The sequence below is a fragment of the Scyliorhinus canicula genome, chromosome 11 (genome assembly GCF_902713615.1).
Source record: "Scyliorhinus canicula chromosome 11, sScyCan1.1, whole genome shotgun sequence".
NCBI classification, from domain to species: domain Eukaryota; kingdom Metazoa; phylum Chordata; class Chondrichthyes; order Carcharhiniformes; family Scyliorhinidae; genus Scyliorhinus; species Scyliorhinus canicula.
Window position 1 is genome coordinate 165,252,347 of NC_052156.1, and position 20,781 is coordinate 165,273,127.

At 51.4% G+C, this 20,781-nt stretch overlaps 1 protein-coding gene across 8 annotated transcripts in view; it reads right to left on the reverse strand.

The window, feature by feature from the left end:
- Positions 1-20,781, reverse strand: part of frmd4a (FERM domain containing 4A) — a 734,343-nt gene that overhangs the window by 361,904 nt on the left and 351,658 nt on the right. Inside the window, exon 1 of one of the 8 annotated variants that reach the window (XM_038811949.1) lies at positions 3,203-3,270. The exons of the other annotated variants lie outside the window; for them this stretch is intronic. Within the exon in view, the coding sequence (XP_038667877.1) occupies positions 3,203-3,205 (3 nt within the window). The 5' untranslated portion in view covers positions 3,206-3,270. Of the gene's footprint in view, positions 1-3,202; positions 3,271-20,781 lie in introns of those variants that run through there. 8 annotated transcript variants of the gene reach the window in all.

Sequence of the window (20,781 nt, forward strand, 5' to 3'; positions counted from 1 at the left end):
CGCAACAGTTAGTCAAAGCATGAATCTGCAAACAAAAACAGAAAGTGCTGGACAATCTCAGCAGGGCCGACAGAATCTGTGGAGAAGATGGTTAACCTTTCGAGTCCGGAGGACTCTTTTTTAAAATACATTTAGAGTACTCAATTCATTTTTCCAATTAAGGGACAATTTAGCGTGGCCAATCCACCTAGCCTGCACATCTTTGGGTTGTGGGGGTGAAACCCTCGCAAACACGGGGAGAATGTGCAAACTCCACACGGACAGTGACCCAGAGCCGGGATCGAACCCAGGACCTCGGCGCCGTGAGGCGGCAGGGCTAACCCACCGTGCTGCCCTGTCTGGAGGACTCTTTGTCAAGGATTTTGAGTCTGCAAAGCAGTGTTCAGCTTCAATCATGAGACATGAATCAAACTGGAGGCAGTGTAAGAGACTTGAGTCGACCATAGAGCATCTCAGCAGAGGGGATTCGAGAGGGAATTCAAGAGGGGGGGGTAGGGGTCAGGAACTCACTGCCTGAAGGGTTGGAGGTGACAGAAACCTGCTATCAAAAACTACTTGGATATGCCCGCGAAGTGTGGTAAACACAAGACTGTGGACCGAGAGCTGGAAAGTGGGACGAAGCTGCACGGCCAACTCCTTGTCAGTCAGCCTGGACTAGATGGGCTGAATGGCCTCCTTTCTTGCTCTAAACATCAATGATTTTCTGGCCGGATTAGTGATCCATGAAACTCTGCTGGAGTTTAGAAGAGTGAGAGGCGACTTGATCAAAACCTTGAAGATCCTCAGGGTGGATGTGGAGAAGATGTTTCCTCTGATGGGGGAATCTAGAACTAGGGGTCACTCATCGAAGAGAGATGAGGAGGAACTCTCAGAGGGCGGTGAGTCTCTGGAACTCTTCCTCAAAAGGTGATGGCAGCAGAGTCTTTGAATATTTTGAAGGCAGAGGTGGATAGATCTTTGGTAAGCAAGGAGGTAATAGGAAATTGGGGATAAGCAAATGCAGGTTTGAGGTTAGTGGGCGTGATCCCATATTGGGCATCAATAGCGGGGTTTTTCTCGGTGCTGAACGACCCCGTTATCAAACAGGACTTTGTTTTGTTTTGGCATCGGCAAGGAATGTGCCACCGAGGCCGCACTTAGCTCATTTGAAGGACGGGATTGCGGTGCCATTTTAAATGTTGCCCCGATTTCTCAACTTCCTCAACCACCCCACTGAGTCCTCCGGATCCTCTAAATTACCTCTTAGGTCCTCAAGCCCACCCCCCCCCCCCCCCCCCCCCCCCCTCATCCCACCTCTTTTGCACAGTAATAAGTCTTACAACACCAGGTTAAAGTCCAACAGGTTTGTTCCAAACACGAGCTTTCGGAGCGCAGCTCCTTCCTCAGGTGAAACAAACCTGTTGGACTTTAACCTGGTGTTGTAAGACGTCTTACCGTGCTCACCCCAGTCCAACGCCGGCATCTCCCCATCATGGCCACCTCTTATGGGCAGGGCACTCCCAGTTCCGAATCCTGGCACGGGCAAGCTGGCACCCAGCACTCTGGTAGTGCCCAGGCAGCCTGGAGGTGCTACCTGTGCACCCTATCAGTGCCCCAGACAGCCTGGCATTGCCACCTGGGTGGCATTTCCAGCTACCCATGTGGCAGTGTCAAGGTGCCCAGGTGCCAGCAGGAATGCCAGGGTACCACCCTGCCCAGACCGCAACCACCCAGGGACCCACGATTGCCTGGGAGACCGCTCCCCCCTCTCCCAGGTGTTGTTATGCCTGATCCATGTTTGTGTGGATCAATGCTAAACGGAGCCTTGACGAGGTCTCCCAGGTGCGGGCGTTCGATCCCGAGCCTCGGGATAATCGGCCGCAGATATATTAGGCTCAGTAAATATGTTAATATGGAACTCGCCCGAGATCTCGCGAGGTGTTCCGAGCGTCGCAAATCTTCCAAGAGGCCTCTCGCGAGATCTAACGGCCTCTTCATGTCACCGAGTCGGGCGTGACAAGGCCGTTCGATTGCGCCCAGTATCAGATCAGCCATCATCTCATTAAATGGCGGAGCAGGTTCGAGGGGCTGAATGGCCTCCTCCTGCTCTTTGTTCGCATGTTCGTACGGACTGCAGCGGTTCAACAAGGCAGCCAGGCACCACAATCTTAATTAAGGGCGGGCAATAAATGCTGGCCCATCCGGTGAAAGAATAAAAAAGAAAAACGGGTGAGCGTGCAGAGGGATGATGGGTGCCAGGGGTTTCAAATTAGTTCGTGGCAGGGGCAGCAGAGTTTGCAAAACCTCAAGTTCAGGGAGGGTAGAATATAAGACCCTGGGCAGGTGTGTCATTAAACGCTGCATTCCTTTATTTGCAACCCTCAATGTAAGATTTTTTTTTACATGAAATATAATTTGTTTTGATCCACTCTTTTTTGCCTTTTTCTCTTCGATATTTCTGCAGAGTGGAATTAACCCATTTTAAATCAAATGGATTATTGACGTTTTTTTTAAAAGGTAGAGATAGCAACTCCAGACCCCCGATGCGCGAAGCAATTATAAACTACTCGGGCTCCTCCACGTTACATGACCTACTCGCGTTTCCTCGGCTAACACGTTGACCAATAATAGATTTTTGAGACCTTTCCGCGCTCGACAAAGGAAATTCTGTGACAATAAAAAATGTTTTTCCTTTGTTCAGTCTTAAAATCGGTTTCAGCGTTGACTCGATCACACTAAAGAATCTTCCAACAATTAGATTTTAAGAGGTTTCCTTCGCCCCACAGGTCCTGCCCAGTTAACACGCCGCTTTTCTAACAGCTCAAAGGCTGATTTTGCCAAGACCATCTTTTTAATAAGACAGTGCTCTCTGTCCTCAAAGTCTGTTCACATGCAAAGCACATTTGGATCACAATACGATACTGTTAAAACACACATTTAAAAAAAATCACATCAGCTAGGCCTCAGGCTTCTGGGCTGCATTCAGCTCATTGTATCCCGTTCTCTGCACTCCAGGCACAGCCATACTCCATGCACGAGAAGCCCCACAACATCAGCTCAATCTGAAGCTGCCTCCTAGCTCTCTGCATCAGCAACACACACACACACACACACACAGTGGCTGCGGTCCAAAGCAAACCAGTGACACTCTCCCTCTACCCTCTGCGGAGCACGCTCATCACAAGCACTCGAACGCTGTGAAGAAATATCTCGCCTAACATACCATTGGAGAGCCAGAGAGAGCAGCTGACTTCTGATGGGCCCTGTCAGGCAGGCTGGAGACTGTGGACAGCTCTCACGTGCAGGCAAAAAACAGACTTGGAGAGGCAGTGATTGGGGGAGGGGAACAGAGACTGAGAGAGAGAGAGAGAGAGAGAGAAAGACAGGGCTAGAGAGAGAGAGAGAGAGAGAGAGAGAGGGGGGGGGGGGGGGGGAAAGCTGCCTTCAGCTGAAGACGTCAGGTCATGTGAAACTCAGGAACCTTGGGCACAGCAGGAGAGTGTATTCAGCTGGCGAGGGGACGGGTGAAGCATAACTCAGCCACATCTGGCCCCCAGGAAGATGGATTCAAGGCAGGAAAGGAAAAAAAACGCAAAGGGCTTATTTATTTTTTTTACAAACCCAGCCTATTCAGAAACTGCAGCAGTTAACATCTTCCCCCAACCTGGGCCAAAAAACCCTCGGGCGACCCTGTGGCTTCATGCCAAGGAGCCGGTCGTGGCTGCAAACGCAGAATAGTCCACCGTTAGCAGACAGTATTGATTCCGAATCTATTCCTGACAGTTGCTGGAATATTCTCCCCAATAGATATCTCTAATACGGTTAGAGTGGAGACGGACTGTCCGCTCCTGGGATCCATCTTAATCTTGCCCCACCCTGAAGGTGCTGAGTCACACTGCGGTCCGGGCCCACACAGGCACTGTAGGAGCCCGCCCAAGTGCTGCTCCGAGGCGGGCGGGAGGCTCTGCAGTCAGCTTTACAGCTCAACATTGTCTGTACGGCCCTCACTGAACAGCTGGGACCACTGTGGCTCAGGGCCGAGCATTCGAGCCTCTGACTCAGCAGGCTGTGGGTTTGAGGCCCCATCACTGAAACCTGGGCACAGAAATCAACGGCGTGATTAAACCGGGAACAATCTATGTCCGGCTTGGGCGCGGTTAGCGGGGTCTCGCTCCGCAGCTGAAGGGCCGGGTAACACAGTGCACTTCAACGGCCAGGTGCTGCCTTTTCTTCGTTAGCCTCAGTGAGTTTCTTTCCACTCAGGCTGCATTTGGTCCATCCCCTGGTGGCAGGCCCAGCTGGACAGAACCCCCACAGATCGGGCGCCATTATGTCTGGCTGCCCCAACCTGCCCCCCCTTCACCAGTTTGGCAGATTAGGGGTTGGATTCTCTGATCCCCCGACGGCGAAATCACGTTCGGCGACGGGGCGGCGAATCCCCGTTTGCGCCGAAATCGGGGGGCGGCGGCGGCGCTTTCACGATGCTCCGCCCCCTGAAAATCCACGGCCTCCGAACGTTGGCCGAGTCCCACCCTGCAATGCCCCATCCCCAACCGGCCGGGTTCCCGACGGCTTGGGTCTCACGTGGTCTCGCCGGTCGGGAACTCGGCACGGCGGCTGCGGACTCACTCCAGCGCTGCCACAGTCGGGGAGGGCCGATCTGCGGGCAGGAGGGGGGGGACGTCTTCAGGGTTGGGGGCACTGTGGTGGGGCGGTCCGGGGCGCGCGAGCCAGCCGAGAATGGAGAATCCAGCCCTGTGTCCCAGCCGGCCAATAGCTGTCCGGAAGTGAGTTCACGCTCGGAGTGGAAGGCAGGTTGTTGAGGCTGGCCGGCCAATGGGAGGTCCTCCGGGTCTGTCACATACGGAAGCTGCATTGTCTGAGGAGGATGCTACAGATTAGCGATGGAGAGCGAGAGAGAGAGAGATGGCGCCTCAACACCGAGGAAAACTCTGTTTTCTGGATCAGGATTTTCTGACCTCCCACACCAGGGCCCACTGACCTTTCCACGGCCCGTCGGCTGCCTGCTGTGGGGGGAGGGGTCAAATTCAGTCGCGACAACGAATGAACGGACATCGCGTGTCAATCGCCAGGCAGGAATGTTCCTTTCCAGTCGGGGAACACTTCAGCAGTCAAGGGCATTCGGCCTCTGATCTCCGGGTAAGCGTTCTCCAAGGCGGCCTTCAGGACGCGCGACAACGCAGAATCGCCGAGCAGAAACTTATAGCCAAGTTCCGCATGCATGAGTGCGGCCTCAACCGGGACCTGGGATTTATGTTGCATTACATTCACCCCCCACCATCTGGCTGAGGCTTGCAAAATCCTACCAACTGTCCTGGTTTGAGACAATTCACACCTCTTTAACCTGGGGTTACCCCTCTCTCTGGATCTCGAAGACGTAATTACCTGCAAATGCTCGCGTTCAAAGCATTGTCTGGCATCTTTGACTTTGTCTATATATATGTTTCTGGAACATACCTCTTCATTCACCTGAGGAAGGAGCAGTGCTCCGAAAGCTAGTGTTTGAAACAAACCTGTTGGACTTTAACCTGGTGTTGTCAGACTTCTTACTGTGCTCACCCCAATCCAACGCCGGAATCTCCACATCATGGTCTCCAGAAATGGCACGCGGTCGGGTTGTTTCCTGCCTTGAATCTATCTTCCTATAGGCCAGATGTGGCTGAGTTCCTTTACCCATCCCCATGCCAGCTGAATACACTCTCCTGCTGTCCCCAAGCTTCCTGAGTTTCACCATGACCTAACATCTGAAGCTGAACCAACTTGCCAGTCAGTGGCATGAGAATGCGGCCCACCTGCTTTGCCAACCGCTTCTAAAATCCAGCCCCGCCTCTCCGACTGTCTGCCCTCTCAGGTGGATCTGAAAGACCACGTGCCAACTTTTTCAAAGAAAAACAGGAACATTGGGCGGGATTCTCCCCTACCCGGCGGGGCGGGGGGTCCTGGCGTAGGGGAGTGGCGCCAACCACTCCGGGGTCGGGCCTCCCCAAAGGTGCGGTATTCACCGCACCTTTGGGGGCTAGCCCCGCGCCGGAGCGGTTGGCACCACGCCGACTGGCGCAAAAACCGGCGCCAACGGCCTTTCAGGCCCGGCGCCAGCAGCAGCGGGGCTGGCCGAAAGGCTTTCGCCGGTCGGCGCATGCACCGGCGGTGATGTCAGCGGCCAGCTGCCGCTGACGTCACCACCGGCGCATGCGCGCTGTGGGTTTCTCTTCCGCTTCCGCCATGGCGGAGGCCGTGGCGGCGGCAGAGGAGAAAGAGTCCACCCAGGGCACTGGCTCGTTCCCTGATCGGGGGGCCCAGATCGCGGGCCTGGCCACCGTGGGTCGCGCCGCTGATCCCGCCGTTCCAGAGGTGGTTCAAACCTCGGCGGCGAGAGAGGCCTCCCAGCGGCGGGACTTCGGCCCATCCGGGCCGGAGAATCACCACAGGGGCCTCGCCGATCGGAGTGGCGAGATTCCCGCCGCCGCCACTTCCCGGGTGGTGGAGAATCTCTGCCACGGCGGGGGCGGGATTTTCGGCGGCCCCGGGCGATTCTCCGACCCTGCTGTGGGTCGGAGAATTTCGCCCATTATCGCTGGAATCCTGACCAATATTCATCCCACAAACGAACATCATGAACGCGAACATTAGGGTGGCACAATGGTTAGCCATCACACCAACTGGTGCCGAAGGGCCTCCGTCGGCCGGCGCATGCGCGGGAGCGCTAGCACATGCTGGCGTCATCCCCGCGCATGCGCGGGAGGGTTCATCTCCGCAGCGGCCGATGCGGAGAAATAGAGAGCCCCCACGGCACAGGCCCTCCCGCGGATCGGTGGGCCCTGATTGCGGGCCAGGCCACCGTGGTGGCACCTCCCGGGGCCAGATACCCCTGCGCCCCCCCAGGAAGCCCAGAGCCCGCCCGCGCCGCCAGGTCCCGCCGGTAAGGGACCTACTCTAATTTACCACGGCGGGATCGGCTACAGACGGACGGGGCTTCGGCCCATCGCGGGCCGGAGAATTCGGGCGGCCCCCGGGCGAGACTGACCCCGCCATTCTCCGAGGTGGGCAGCACGACTCACGCCGGGCTGGTTTTTGGGGGGCGGGAGAATTGCGAGTATAGCGGGGGTGGGATTCACGTCGACCCCCGGCGATTCTCCCACCCAGCGGGGTTCAGAGAATCCCGCCCGGGATCTCCCTGTACGTAAATTGGTTGCTGAATTGTACTCTGTCGATTATTCTTTTGTCTACTATGTACGTACTGTGTACGTTTCCTTGGCCGCAGAAAAATACTTTTCACTGTATTTCGGTACATGTGACAATAAATATCAATCAATCAATCAATTTCCTACGTTAGAACACTTTTGACATCCTGGGGTTGTGGAAGGCGCTATATAAATGCAAACCTCTCCTTAGTTTATTTTCAAGCCAAAGGATTAGTCAACAAAGCTTCTGACAAGCAGGTGAGCAGTCTGGAGTCACACAAGGAGAACTCCCACTTGGGACGACTGGTGATCATCCTAGAGTTTTATCCAAGGAATAATTCTATTTCCCGGAGAGTGAATGAAAGGAATGACTACATAGAATTCATAGACTACATGAGTACATAGTTATTTTGGGTAGGGAGGGGGCAAGGCAACAGATGGAAAATAGTTCATTAGATTAGAGTGTTTGAAATGAAATTTAACAGAATTATCACCATGTTTACAACATTACCATGCATGGAATTGTGATTAATTATACTCTGCTAAGTCAAAGATTTGGAGAGATCTGAGAGGTTTGATGGAGGTACTCAAAATCATGGGGGATCGGGAGAGAGTAGACAGGGAAAAACCATTCCCGCTGGAATCAGGAATGAGAGGGTAATCGGTAACATAAGCAATGGCAACAGGGGAATACCTTTTTCACACACGTGGTTATGATATGGAGGTGCCTGAGAGTGAGGCGGAAGCAGATTTAATTGAGGCATTTAAGAGGGATTATTATCTGGAAAGGAAGAGCCTGAGGAGGAGACGGTGGAGTGGCACGAGGTGGATTGCTCAGTTGGAGGGCTGGCGCAGATACTGTGGGCCGAATGGCCTCTGGAACAATTCTGTGATTCTGCAAGCAGCTGTATTTCGTGCAAAGTAGACGGAAGTGATTCCATCCTTACAGTTTAACTAAAATCCCATTGACTGCTTGCTCCGGATTCCAATTCTGTCTCACAGATCACAACTGTGCTGCGGTGGTGTGGGGGGGGGGGGGGGGGGGGGGGGGGCGGAGAGGAATTGATATCTTCAATATCACAGTGATCGTTCTATCTTGTGCATGAGGTGATGCTAAAGCCACAATTAACACAGTGAGATTCAAACGCCTCTCCCAGAAAGTTCATCCAAAATGCAGAGAAAGGTATATTTTGTTGTCTAAATTTCCGCACTATTCCAGGCAGGATGCCACACTCCCCCTTGAAGGGACTTTGACTTAATACTCTGTGAAAATAGTAGGGTATAATTATTGCTGCTGTTTCTTGTCTCAAGCTCACCCCGCTCGTCAGTGCGTGTGACTGCAGACTCACTTCAACGTCTGAACCTGTCACATTAACGGGTTGAACAGGCTAAGTGTTTAATTGACTGTGTCGTCTGCACTGTTGGTCGATTTTGGAGGTGTGTAAACTTCCTTTTCCAAGAACACTCAAACTGTGCACGGAGTATTATAAAGAAGAAGTCAAATGTATTCACTTGCGCTGTCACAGCCTCCAGGGCTATGGTCGAAGTGCTGGAAAGCAGGACTACTGCAGTCAGATCTTGGTTGACCGACGTGTACACGATGGGTCCATGGCCTCCTTCTGTGCGGAACGCATCTACGAATCCTTGACTCATGGGAGGCCCAGGGTCTGGGTGTCTGTGTGCTTTGACTGTGGCAGCAGGAAGAACTCGCCTGTTCCTCACCACTCCACATTATTCAAGAAAATACGAAAATCCCACCTTGTTGGGTTGATTGAGCTGCCGCATCCCCGGGAGCCGCAGGTTAGACGACGCACAGATCCAGCTTTGCACAAAGCAAACCAGCCGAGCATTTGGGGCCACAAACTGGTGTTGGATCCTTATCTTCCTTGAAACACTTTTCCACAAGCGGAAAAGCTGCTCGATCGACCGTTAATTTAAAATGATAGATTTTTATTATTCAAAAGTATTAATGGACATGGATATGTGGCGCAAGGTTGAAGATCAGCCATGATGTATCTCAGTCTCAAACTTTGCTGAATGATGCTCCTGTGAAGCACCCGGGAATGTTTGGTTAAGTTGACGCCGCTATATAAATTCAGGTTAATTACATAGAATTTACAGTACAGAAGGAGGCCATTCGGCCCATCAAGTCTGCACCAGCTCCAAGGTCAACACCTCCACCCTATCCCCATAATCCAGTAACCCCACCCAACACTAAGGGCAATTTTGGACACTAAGGGCAATTTAGCATGGCCAATCCACCTAACCTGCACATCTTTGGACTGTGGGAGGAAACCGGAGCACCCGGAGCAAACCCGCGCACACACGGGGAGGATGTGCAGACTCCGCACAGACAGTGACCCAAGCCGGAATCGAACCTGGGACCCTGGAGCTGTGAAGCAATTGTGCTATCCACAATGATACCCACTGAAAATCGTTTATTGTCACAAGTAGGCTTCAATGAAGTTACTGTGAAAAGCTCCCTAGTCGCCACATTCCGGCGCCTGTTCGGGGAGGCTGGTACGGGAATTGAACTGTGCTGCTGGCCTGCCTTGGTCTGCTTTCAAAGCCAGCGATTTAGCCCTGTGCCAAACCAGCCCCTCTGGTTGTTGATGTTGATCTCGCTGGGTGGCAGAATATGTTCAAGGGACGAAATGATCTGTATGATGCTGACAGAATCTCTCCAATCTTCTCTCGATATGCGAATGCACCTCGTCTCTTTACAACAACTCCAATCACATACCTCTACCCATCACCCCGCTGGCTTTTCGCTCTCTGCCCTTGTGACCAGCACCGAACTCTGCAAGTTTCCTGTCTTGTGCATCATGATTCATCTTCACTTTGCTGTGCTATTCTCTCACTTTGCTGTTGACGTCAGGGTTAAACAAACAAATCCTCGTCCGACAGGAGCGTGTTCAAACACTAACTCGTAAGATGAGCAATCTGTTGTGGACTGTGGGGCGATTCTGTAAGAGAATAGAAAATTGCCCAGTCCGTGTCGAAGAGGAAAATGGGAATTACTGGCTCGCTTGTCACCCGGCAAATACCTCTGTCAAATCCTCTTCACAATCTGTACACTGCTTTCTGCAGTGCCAATAAACCAGGTATATACAGGGTTAATGTGGGACTGAGTCCCGTACCGCCCACACAGTCACGCAAGAAGGCAGATGACCCAAAGGGGTGGTCAGTGTGGTGTTGAGTAGGGACTGCACGGTGGCACAGTGGTTAGCACTGCTAACTCACAGCTCCAGGGACCCGGGTTCAATTTCAGCTGTGGGTCATTGTGTGGGATTTGCACTTTCTCCCCGTGTCTGCGTGGGTTTCCTCCGGGTGCTCCGGTTTCCTCCCACAGTCCAAAGATGTGCATGTTAGGTGGATTGGCCGTGATAAATTGCCCCTTAGTGTCCAAAAGGTTAGACATCATTACAACAGGTGACATGTGGGTATTAAGAGTGTATTTGGGTCCATTCTTACTCAGAAATGTTTCAAACTAATCCGATGTAAACTGTGGGCCATCGTCTGACACCAACACCTCCGGCAGCTGATAAATAGCAAACCGGCCTCTCAAAACCTCAGCCTCAACACGTTTGATACTGGGCAAAAACTCAACATTTTTTCACTTGCAATGGCTGATGACAAGAACAAGATGCTCTTTCCATCCATTGCCGAGACATCACCTCAGTCCCATGGTTTTCTCTGTACTGACCGAGGAATGAGAAGAACCTTTTTGGATCATCTCTCATTCTGGGAGCTGTTGGGCCGAAGTGGGGTGCTCTTTCCAAGGGCCGGTTCAGACTCGATGGGCCGAATGGCCTCCTTCTGCATTGTAAATTCTACGATTCTATGGCACAACTTTTGACCAACCCTTCAATGTCCCTGTCTACCTTTAGATATCAAAAATAGCTTCTTGCTTTTATACAGATTCTCCCTGTGTGCTTTTGATCAAGTTGTTCTAACAATCTCTTCCTGAACCTTCGCGGAATGACCCCGAGTCCCCAGCAGTGACATCCTTGACCTACACTCAGTTCGTTTCTACACGTGAAATGCCCTTGCAATTTCTTAACCTCACTTTCTTTAAGCTAAACCATTCATGACACAATTAAACACCTTACTGAGCATCGCTTCCTTGTGAGTTTCTTCACTCAGCCTCTGGCAGACACTGGCATTTGCTTTTGTGAATGAATCCTTCTTCATGGGAAAGACTCCCAGAATTTACATGATCTGCTGACTTATAATATTTAACATTGCTCTGATGGTTATCACTATCTGTCCCTTCTTGCTCAAAGACCATTTTGTGCTCACTTAACTCTTCCTCAAATGTCAGACACACCCTGGCCGATCCCTGCTTGGCACAGCTGAAACATATTCCTGTGGCCAATTTCTCTCCAACAGACAACTGATAGAAGTTCCTTCCTGCTATTACCAATGACAATAAATGGGGTGAATCACCATATTCCTAACACTAACACTAACACCACCTAATACTGGAATACAGTTATGCAACTAATCAGTTTCACACCATGGGCGGGATTCTCCCCTACACGGCGTGACGGGGGGTCCCGGCGTAGGGGAGTGGCGCCAACCACTCCGGGGTCGGGCCTCCCCAAAGGTGGGGAATTCTCTGCACCTTTGGGGGCTAGCCCCGCGCCGGAGCGGTTGGCACCAGAAGACTGGCGCAAAAAACCGGCGCCAGCGGCCTTTCAGGCCCGCCGCCCGGCAGCGGGGCTGGCCGAAAGGCTTACGCCGGTCTGCGCATGCGCGATGTGGGTTTCTCTTCCGCTTCCTCCATGGCGGAGGCGGAGGAGAAAGAGTGTCCCCAGGGCACTGGCCCGGAGTCTGAGCAGGGGCCCCGATCGGCCTGGCCACCGTGGGGGCACCCCCCGGGGTCCGATCGCCCCGCGCCCCCCCCCCCAGGACCCCGGGGGCCCGGTCGGGGGGCCGATCCCGCCACCCCCAGAGGTGGTTCAAACCTCGGCGGCGGGAGAGGCCTCCCAGCGGTGGGACTTCGGCCCATCGCAGGCCGGAGAATCACCGCAGGGGCCTCGCCGATCGGAGTGGCGTGATTCCCGCCACCGCCACTTCCCGGGTGGCGGAGAATCTCTGCCACGGCGGGGGCGGGATTTTCGGCGGCCCCAGGCGATTCTCCGACCCTGCTGGGATTATCGAATCAACCCTTTTACTCTCACCTTCCATGTGCTGGTTTTGTTTTCCTCTCTGACAGTGCATTGCCGTGTTAATGTAAGCCTACTTGTGACAATAATGAAGATTATTATTATTATGTAACCTTTGTTCATAATTATGTCGGTCCCCTTTGCGAGGACTGGAATCCCCCACTGTCCCCAAATACATCTTCAGTGTCGTTTCTCAATGACATTCTGTGCCGGCTTACTCTGTGCCTGAACACGATGTGCGCATGGAGAAATCTTTCAAATTGTTCAAACTTCCTCAACTCTAGGAATTCCAAAAATTCATTTCTCAAAGGAAATGTGCAGGGCCTTCTGTCCGAGCATCGCCACCATCCTTCTGTTCTGCATTGCACTACAATTAACACATGGTCAGCTTCAGGCAGTCATTATTGAACCAGGGCAGCACGGTAGCACAGTGGTTAGCACAGTCGCTTCACAGCGCCAGCGACCCGGGTTCGATTCCGGCTTGGGTCACTGTCTGCGCGGAGTCTGCACGTCCTCCCCGTGTCTGCGTGGGTTTCCTCCGGGCGCTCCGGTTTCCTCCCACAGCCCAAAGATGTGCAGGTTAGATGGATTGGCCATGCTAAACTGCCCTTTGTGTCCAAAAAAGGGTAGGTGGGTTTACGGGGATAGGGTGGGGGTGTGGGTATAGGGTGGAGGTGTGGGTTTACGTAGAGTACTCTTTCCAAGGCCTGGTGCAGACTTGATGGGCTGAATGGCCTCCTTCTGCACTGTAACTTCTATGATTCTATGAACTAACTTTACTTCCACTTCCCCAATAGAGAAGAGGGGGGAGCAATAAAATGCTCAGATCTTGCCATTTCCGACATCTATCTTCCCACAATTCAGCATGGGAACTGCACCCCAATCTTGTTCAGTCTTTATCGATATGGTCTGCCCTGCATTTCCAGCTCGAAGTCAGACTTGTACTTACCACTCACTTTATTAGAGGCTTACATGTCTGTTTAGTACTCGTGAGTCTCAACACGTTTGCATTTTTATATTGTAATGTATTGTTTAAAACAAGAAGTGCTTATGGCTCATTCATTGGTCTGTGTTGAAGTAGCAAATTGCAGCCACAGTGAGAGCTGCCATGCTGTAGCTGGTCTTGGTGTTCCGGAGCTTGGAAAGGGGGAGGAAATCCAGCCCAGGGTCTCAATCCTAATTGGCATCATGAGGTGGAAAGTGGATGTGTTGGGATGTCAGGTAAGGTCAGGATGCTCTTCCCCAGATGTGAAACCTGTCAACACTCATCACCAAGGCTCCGGATAACCACATAAATGGGTTATGGAGGGTTTGCCGGCACTCGGAAACCTTTTTCTCAGCATCAGTCAATGCCTTACGAGGCTGATAATTGACTTATGCCGTACGATGGAATCCTCCAAGCCTAATTGTGCTGACAAATCCCCAAACTGTCAACTGGCAGCTTCTACCTCTGTCCCTCACCCTGAGGCTAATTTGAAGATAGCATCTGGAAGATTGTGTCCTCTAGACAACAGCATCTTAAAAATTTGGTTAATGGCCACAAAGCATTAAACAGGCCCAAGTTAACCGGCCTGACAGGTCAATAATCATCTGAAGTTTAGACACTGATTTTTATCACTATGGACATTGATTTGGGCAACTGTACTTTGCTCCCAAACTGAGCCTGAACTCATTCATTTCTTTCCAGCTCCCCTCAATGCAATTTCTGGCCATTGGACACAAAGTCCACCCATAGGTTACACTCGATTCCCAAAACATTTCTGTTATTTCCTCTGTGATACTCAGCAACAAGAGGAAAATGCAGCAACTTGGCAGCATATATAATGACTGGAATTCTTTGTCCGTTTCCATTCTCGTTGGCAGCGTTCACCCGGTTTCCCGGCGACTTCAATGGGAAATCCCATTGCCAAGCGGCGGGAAGAGAGAATCCCGCCTGCAGCGAACGGCGTGGCTCCAAGAAACACATGGCTGAGGGTTTGGAGAACCCAACCCATAAAAAGAACACAGCCTGGAAGGTTCAAAATAATCACATTTTACAAACTGGACGTGAATGGTTTTTATGTTCCTGTTATCTATCCTGTACATGTGGCAGACAAGGCTGTTCTTGAGTTCCGCCAATAACTGAGATGCAAAAACTGTACAGTAGCATGGATGCGTCCAATAAAAAGGTTAGGATCCAACAGGTTCTCAATCCTGGCAGTACACCGGCTTTCCCAAGAGGAATTACAAATGATGGCACCTGATTGGGAGTTCCATGCATCTGCTCAAATAAAACATCATTGGAACGATCGCTGGACACAACGGGAAATGTTGGCTCAGCGCTCATGAATGCGCAACACTGCGGAAGGGATGTTGGTGCTAACGCCGCTGTGCGAGAATCATGGGTTTGAGCCGCAGGGGGGGATGGATAATGTATAGAGGAGGTGGAGGGAAGTGGGGCTGGTCAAGGTGAGGGATTTGTATTTGGAGGAAGGGTTCGCCAGTCTGGAGGAGCAAAGGGAGAGGGTAGAGCTGCCGGGGGGGAGTGAGTTCAGGTACCTACAGGTTAGGGACTTTGCACGAAAGGTCTGGAAGGAGTTCCCTAGATTGCCGGGATACACCCTGCTGGAGCAACTGGTGCTTCCGGATGTGGAAGGGGACGGAAGAATTGGGGATATATACAAGTGGCTGGGGGAGCAGGGAGGCGAGTGGGTGGTGAAGATCAAGGAGAAATGGGAAGCGGAGTTGGGAGGGGAGATCAATTGGGGAGTATGGAGTGAGGCACTGCGAAGGGTAAACGGGACCCCCTCTTGTGCGAGGATGAGCCTGATACAGTTTAAGGTGGTGCACGGGGTGCATATGACGTGGGCGAGAATGAGTGGGTTCTTTCAGGGGTTAGCAGATGAGTGTGAGAGGTGTGGGCGGGGGCCAGCGAGTCACGAGCACATGATTTGGGGTTGTGAAAAATTGGGAAGATTCTGGGCGGGAGTGTTCGGGGACTTAGCCAGGATAGTGGAGGAGGGAGTGGACCCGGACCCTTTGGTGGCGATATTTGGGGTTTCAGAGAAGCCGGAGCTCATGGAGAGGAGGAAGGCCGATGTTTTGGCCTTCGCCTCTCTGATTGCACGGCGACGAAGTTTGCTGGAGTGACGGTCGGCATCGCCACCGGGGGTAGCAGCATGGTTGGGTGACCTGTATGACTTCCTGCGGTTAGAGAAGATAAAGTAAGAGTTAAGGGGCTCAGCAGGGGAGTTTGAGAAAAGGTGGGGTATGTTTGTCACCGTGTTTGAGGAGCTGTTCATCGCGGGGCGGGGGGATGGGGATTGGGGGGGGGGGGGGGATGGGGATGGGGGGGGGAAGAGAGAGAGGAGGAAATTCTGTACAAACTGTATAGTTGATTGTTGGGAAGAATGTTTCCCGGGGTGTTTATTTGCTGTAACCTACTTTGATACAAGTTTGAATAAAATGCGTTTTTAAAAGAATGAATGCTCAAAACTGATTTGGAAAACGATGGAGCTGAGAATATGGCTGCCAGAATTTGGGAATGTTGCTCCCCATCGCAAAGCAGTGATCGACATCTGGAAAATGACATCACAAATTAGCTGGACGAATGAGGCTTTTAATTTGGATATCATCTCGTCAGGCAGTGAGGCAGGGTCTCCGCTTTGTTCAAATACAAGCAGCGGGATTCTCGATCGGTGGGATTCTCCGCTTTGCCGGCAGCGCTCTCACGCCCACGGATTTCCCGGCGGCATGAGGTGGCCACAATGGGAAACCCCATTGGTCGGCTGCCGGGAACAGACAACCCCACTGCCGGCGGGGAATCATCATGCCGGAGAACCCGGCTGGCTAACCAGAGAATCCCGTCCAAGGTTATTCTGAGGTATGTCCTTGACAGGGTGAGGAGAACGAAATCCCGCCCAATGTACTTACAGTCACGAATAAGACTGGATTCAAAATTGGTAAAACTTTTTATCTGAATGTAAAATTGTGGATGAAATGCCCTGGTATCTGATCAGCCCAGTTGAACCATGACAGAGTGAATTAAAAACGCAATGACAGGACAGATGTAGCCACTCATTCACCGCCTTCCTGTAAGTCCAAAAGCTTCAACAAGGGCAACCTATCTGAATCTTACTCCTTTTCCACAAAAACTTGCCCGTACTTTCTTCTCAAACCCCTAGCTAATTCCCTTCTGCAAAGCATCCGTTCTCCAATAAATACATTCACCTTTTCAAGAAATAAGCCTGAGTAAGCCTATGATCCTTTGTTGCTAACTCACCGACCAATCACAATCAGTCACTGTTTGTCCTCCCATTGTTTTGAGCTGTCTTTATTCTTCACTGTCCCGTTGAAAAAAACCCGACGACTTCTGCCTGTCTTCTCATCTAGAACCTCTTGTCCCTGGTGTAATTTGAGTGAACCGTCACCGTAAACTTCCTGTAATGGGATCCCCGGAATTGCAGCCGAGCCAACATCTTGTACAAATTTACACGGTTTCCCACAGGGCCTCAGAAATTATTCCAAAGTGCTTCATGCAAGGTTACTTATTTGGAAGTGCAGTGATTGTTGGGTACAAACATGCTGTAGTGCGCAAGAGTCCACAGAGTTATAAAGGGCTGGTTAATCTGGTTCTGCTGCCATTATTTGAGGAGCAAATGTCAACAGTGTGGTGATGTGTGTCACCGTATATACACAAGGGGTTAATGTAAATACACTACAACTAAGTAACCACTAGAGAGAGCACCGGAGATGTCATGACATGCAAACATACAGCTAATGAGCACATAGAATAGGACACAACCAATGAGCAGTCAAGACACCCAGATGTGGCATTGCCACAAGGGGGCATTACACAACCCATATAAAAGGACAGGGCACACATTAAAATGAAATGAAAATCACTTATTGTCACGAGTAGGCTTCAATGAAGTTACTGTGAAAAGCCCCTAGTCGCCACATTCCGGCGCCTGTCCGGGGAGGCTGGTACGGGAATCGAACCATGCTGCTGGCCTGCCTTGGTCTGCTTTCAAACCAGCGATTTAGTCCAGTGAGCTAAACCAGCCCCAGACTCTTTCCACAGACATCTCGGGAGTACATCAGTGTTGATCAGAACCATCACACCCACCACGTGGCTTAGAGCAGACTGGTTAGTTAGACTGAGTTACTACAGTTAGATTAACAGGAGAGTCGAACTTAAGTAGGAGAATTGTTAGCTGTTTAATAAATGTGTTAAACCTATCTCCAAGTCGGGAGCTTCCTTTGTCAAAGCATACATCAAGGAAGCAGCTTATGCGACACGAAGCAGCATAACACAACAGCATCATGGGAACGTTGGGATCGACCAGAAAAGACAAAGCCAGGTTTTGGATCAACAACGTCCTGTACACCAACACCTATGGCAGTGCAGGATTTGCTGTAACTCTGTGGTATCGTCCACTTAGATAATGAGAGCAGATCCAGGAGTGGGGCTCGAATCTATCTCCAACATTGTAGCCGGAGAGGAGATGATATGAAATCTGGGACCAGAAGAAGAACAGCATTGGTGTTGGCAAGATGCCAAGCCCCAAACCCCCAGAGAGGACCAATCAACGCCAGGACCGAGATAAGTTGTGAGGTTTGCTTTCCCAATGATAAAAAAAATCAATCGAATCCGTTCGAACCAACACCGGAGCAATCCACAGAAACGGCAGAACGTTGAGGTTCAATTTGCATTTACACAATTTTAATTGTGTTCACAAATTCCAGCAAATAAAATGACTGCACGCATTAAATCATCAGACCATTGCGGAGAGGACTATTCTCAACAGTACTCACTGCTCATAGCCCAATTTATGGGTCATACTCCGATACAAAATTAAACCACACAGATGTAAAATTACATGAGCACATGAGACATTCTTGCATACTTAGCGGGTTGAAACAAAATAAATTGTGCAGGAGTATTTATTAATTTGAAGTATGTAATTAAATGTGTCCATTTATTAGGAAGATAATTGTGGTTTTAAAGAGTGCAGCAGTACAGAGGAGATGGGACAGGAGCAGCGGCAGTGAACTGTCCTTGTGTCTCCGCACACTCCTATCTCTCTCGTGGCCTTGCAGAAACGGACATTATTGTTCCTCCTCTCAGTTACTGACTTACCAAACAGGTCAGCACTGGTTGGGTTTCCAGGTCAGTATTATTGGCGCATGAACTAGGGGAGATGGTTGTGCAGCGGTACTATCACTCAACGAATAGTCCAGAGGCCCCATTTGACACTCTGAGGACATGGGTTCAACTAACTACACCCCATGGCAGCTGGTGGAACTGAAATTTAATTGCTAGATTTTAAATAAAAAATCTGAAATTCGAAGATATTCTCAGAAACTATCAATGATTGTCACAAAAACCATCTGCTTCACCAGTGTCCTTCAGGGAAAGACAAATCTGTCCGCCTTACCTGGCCTGGCCGACATGTGACTCCAGACCCATAGTAATGTGCTTGACTCTTAACTGCCCTTAACACTGCGGTCGAGAGCAATTAAAGAGAGCAGTGAAAGAATAAAGAACAAAATGGTGCAATGGGATTCTGAACACAATAAGACAGAATTGCAAACGGTTAGGATGTGGGATTTATTTATTTTTTTCCAATGAGTTCTTCATAAATCAATATTTATTTTTTATAATGTTGACGTTCCAAATTCCACTTCTGTACAATCTTCACCGTCTGAAGCAATATCTCCAAATAAAAATCCCATTAATCTAGAAATCGCTGCCCAAAACCTACCGGGAATTAAATAAATACTGCATCGACCGTCTGATAATTTATAGGATGTAAAATAAATATTAGTATCTGGCTTGTCCACTGATTTGTGCGGATTAACAAACACAAGGTAGGGTTTTATTTAGAGGATAATCAATATTTCACAGTGAGTTAGAGCTGGGGAATTGTTCTGATTATGACAACCATCCCAACATAATCATTTTAATAGACAACTTTTATTGAACCTCAATATTAATATAACTTATGTTATATATGGTCTTCCATAGACGTATATCTCAGACTGACATTCATCAACTGTTTCAGAGTTCCACAGTACGGCACTGAGAACAATATCCAATGAGTGACTGCGATCCTTGACACATTGATCGGAAATATACAAAAGACTTGGGGCGGGATTCTCCCATGTGGCGTCAGAGTGTCCAAGGTGTCGGAAACGCCGTCGTGTTTCACGTGGGCAGTTCAGGGGTCGGCGCGGAATAAAATAGGCCCGGGGAGTGAGAGACCGGCCCAGCGATCGGTAGGCCCCGATCGCAGGCCCTCCGGGGGTTGGAGCCCTCCCGGCCCCCTCCGGCTGCCCTCCCGACCCTGCACACAGAGTTCCCGCCGGCTGCGACCAGGTGTGTACGGCGGCGACGGGACTCTGACTTGATAGAGCAGCCGGTCCGGAGAATCGGCGGACCAGCGGCGTACAGCGGACCGCGACCAGCGGCACGCCAAGTGCGCCAATGAATCGCGTGCCGCGGAGAATCGAGTGCCGGCATCGGGGCGGTGTGGCCCGGTTGCGGAGATACTTTGGCCCGGCCCCCGAGCTGGGAGAATCCGCCCATGATGAGTGTAATTTGTTAGGAGGGGGCAGACCCACTCCCCATCCTCTATTCTGCCAGAACTCCAGCGAGAAAGTTGCCAGGAATAAGGGGCGGGATGCTTCGGAAACCGGCGGGATGAGCAACTACGTCGCGAAGGAGTGGCATGAACGACTCCGGCGTCAGGCCGCCCCCAAGTTGTGGGGAAGGGGCTTGGCGCTACGCCAACCAGCGCCGAAGGGCTTCCGCTGGCCAGCGTGCATTGCCGCATGCGCAGGAGCGCCAGCGTGTGCTGGTGTCATCCCAGCACATGCGCGGGGGGGGGTGGGGGTTCATCTCCACGCCAGCCATCGCGGCCATTTACACCAGCCGGCGCGGAGGAATAGAGTGCGCCCACGGCACAGGCCCGCCCGCGGATTGGTGGGCTCCGATCGCGGGCCAGGCCACCATGGGGGCATGGTGGCCCGGGGACAGATCCCCCCGCGTCTCCCCAAGGACCCCGGAGACCGCCCGCGGAACCAGGTCCCGCCGGCAAGTACCTGTCGTAAGATACGCTGGTGGGACCTGCCAAAAACAGACAGCCACTCGGCCCATCGCGGGCCGGAGAATTGCCGAGGGGGCCGCAGCTAGCGGCTCGATTCCCGCCCCCGCCAAATCCCCGACGCCGGAGCATTCAGCAGACGGTGGGGGCGGGAATCACGTCACTCCCTGCCGATTCTCCAACCCAGCAGGGGGTCGGAGAATCCTGCCCAAGATTCTAAAGCCATGGCTGTGATGTTCTCTGTTGGGTCTATCAGGATATCTTGAAAACGTAGTGTTAACAAAGAACATCAAGCGGAGTTCTTGAACAAAGCTGATTTATTTACACTACTAAATTAAAGAT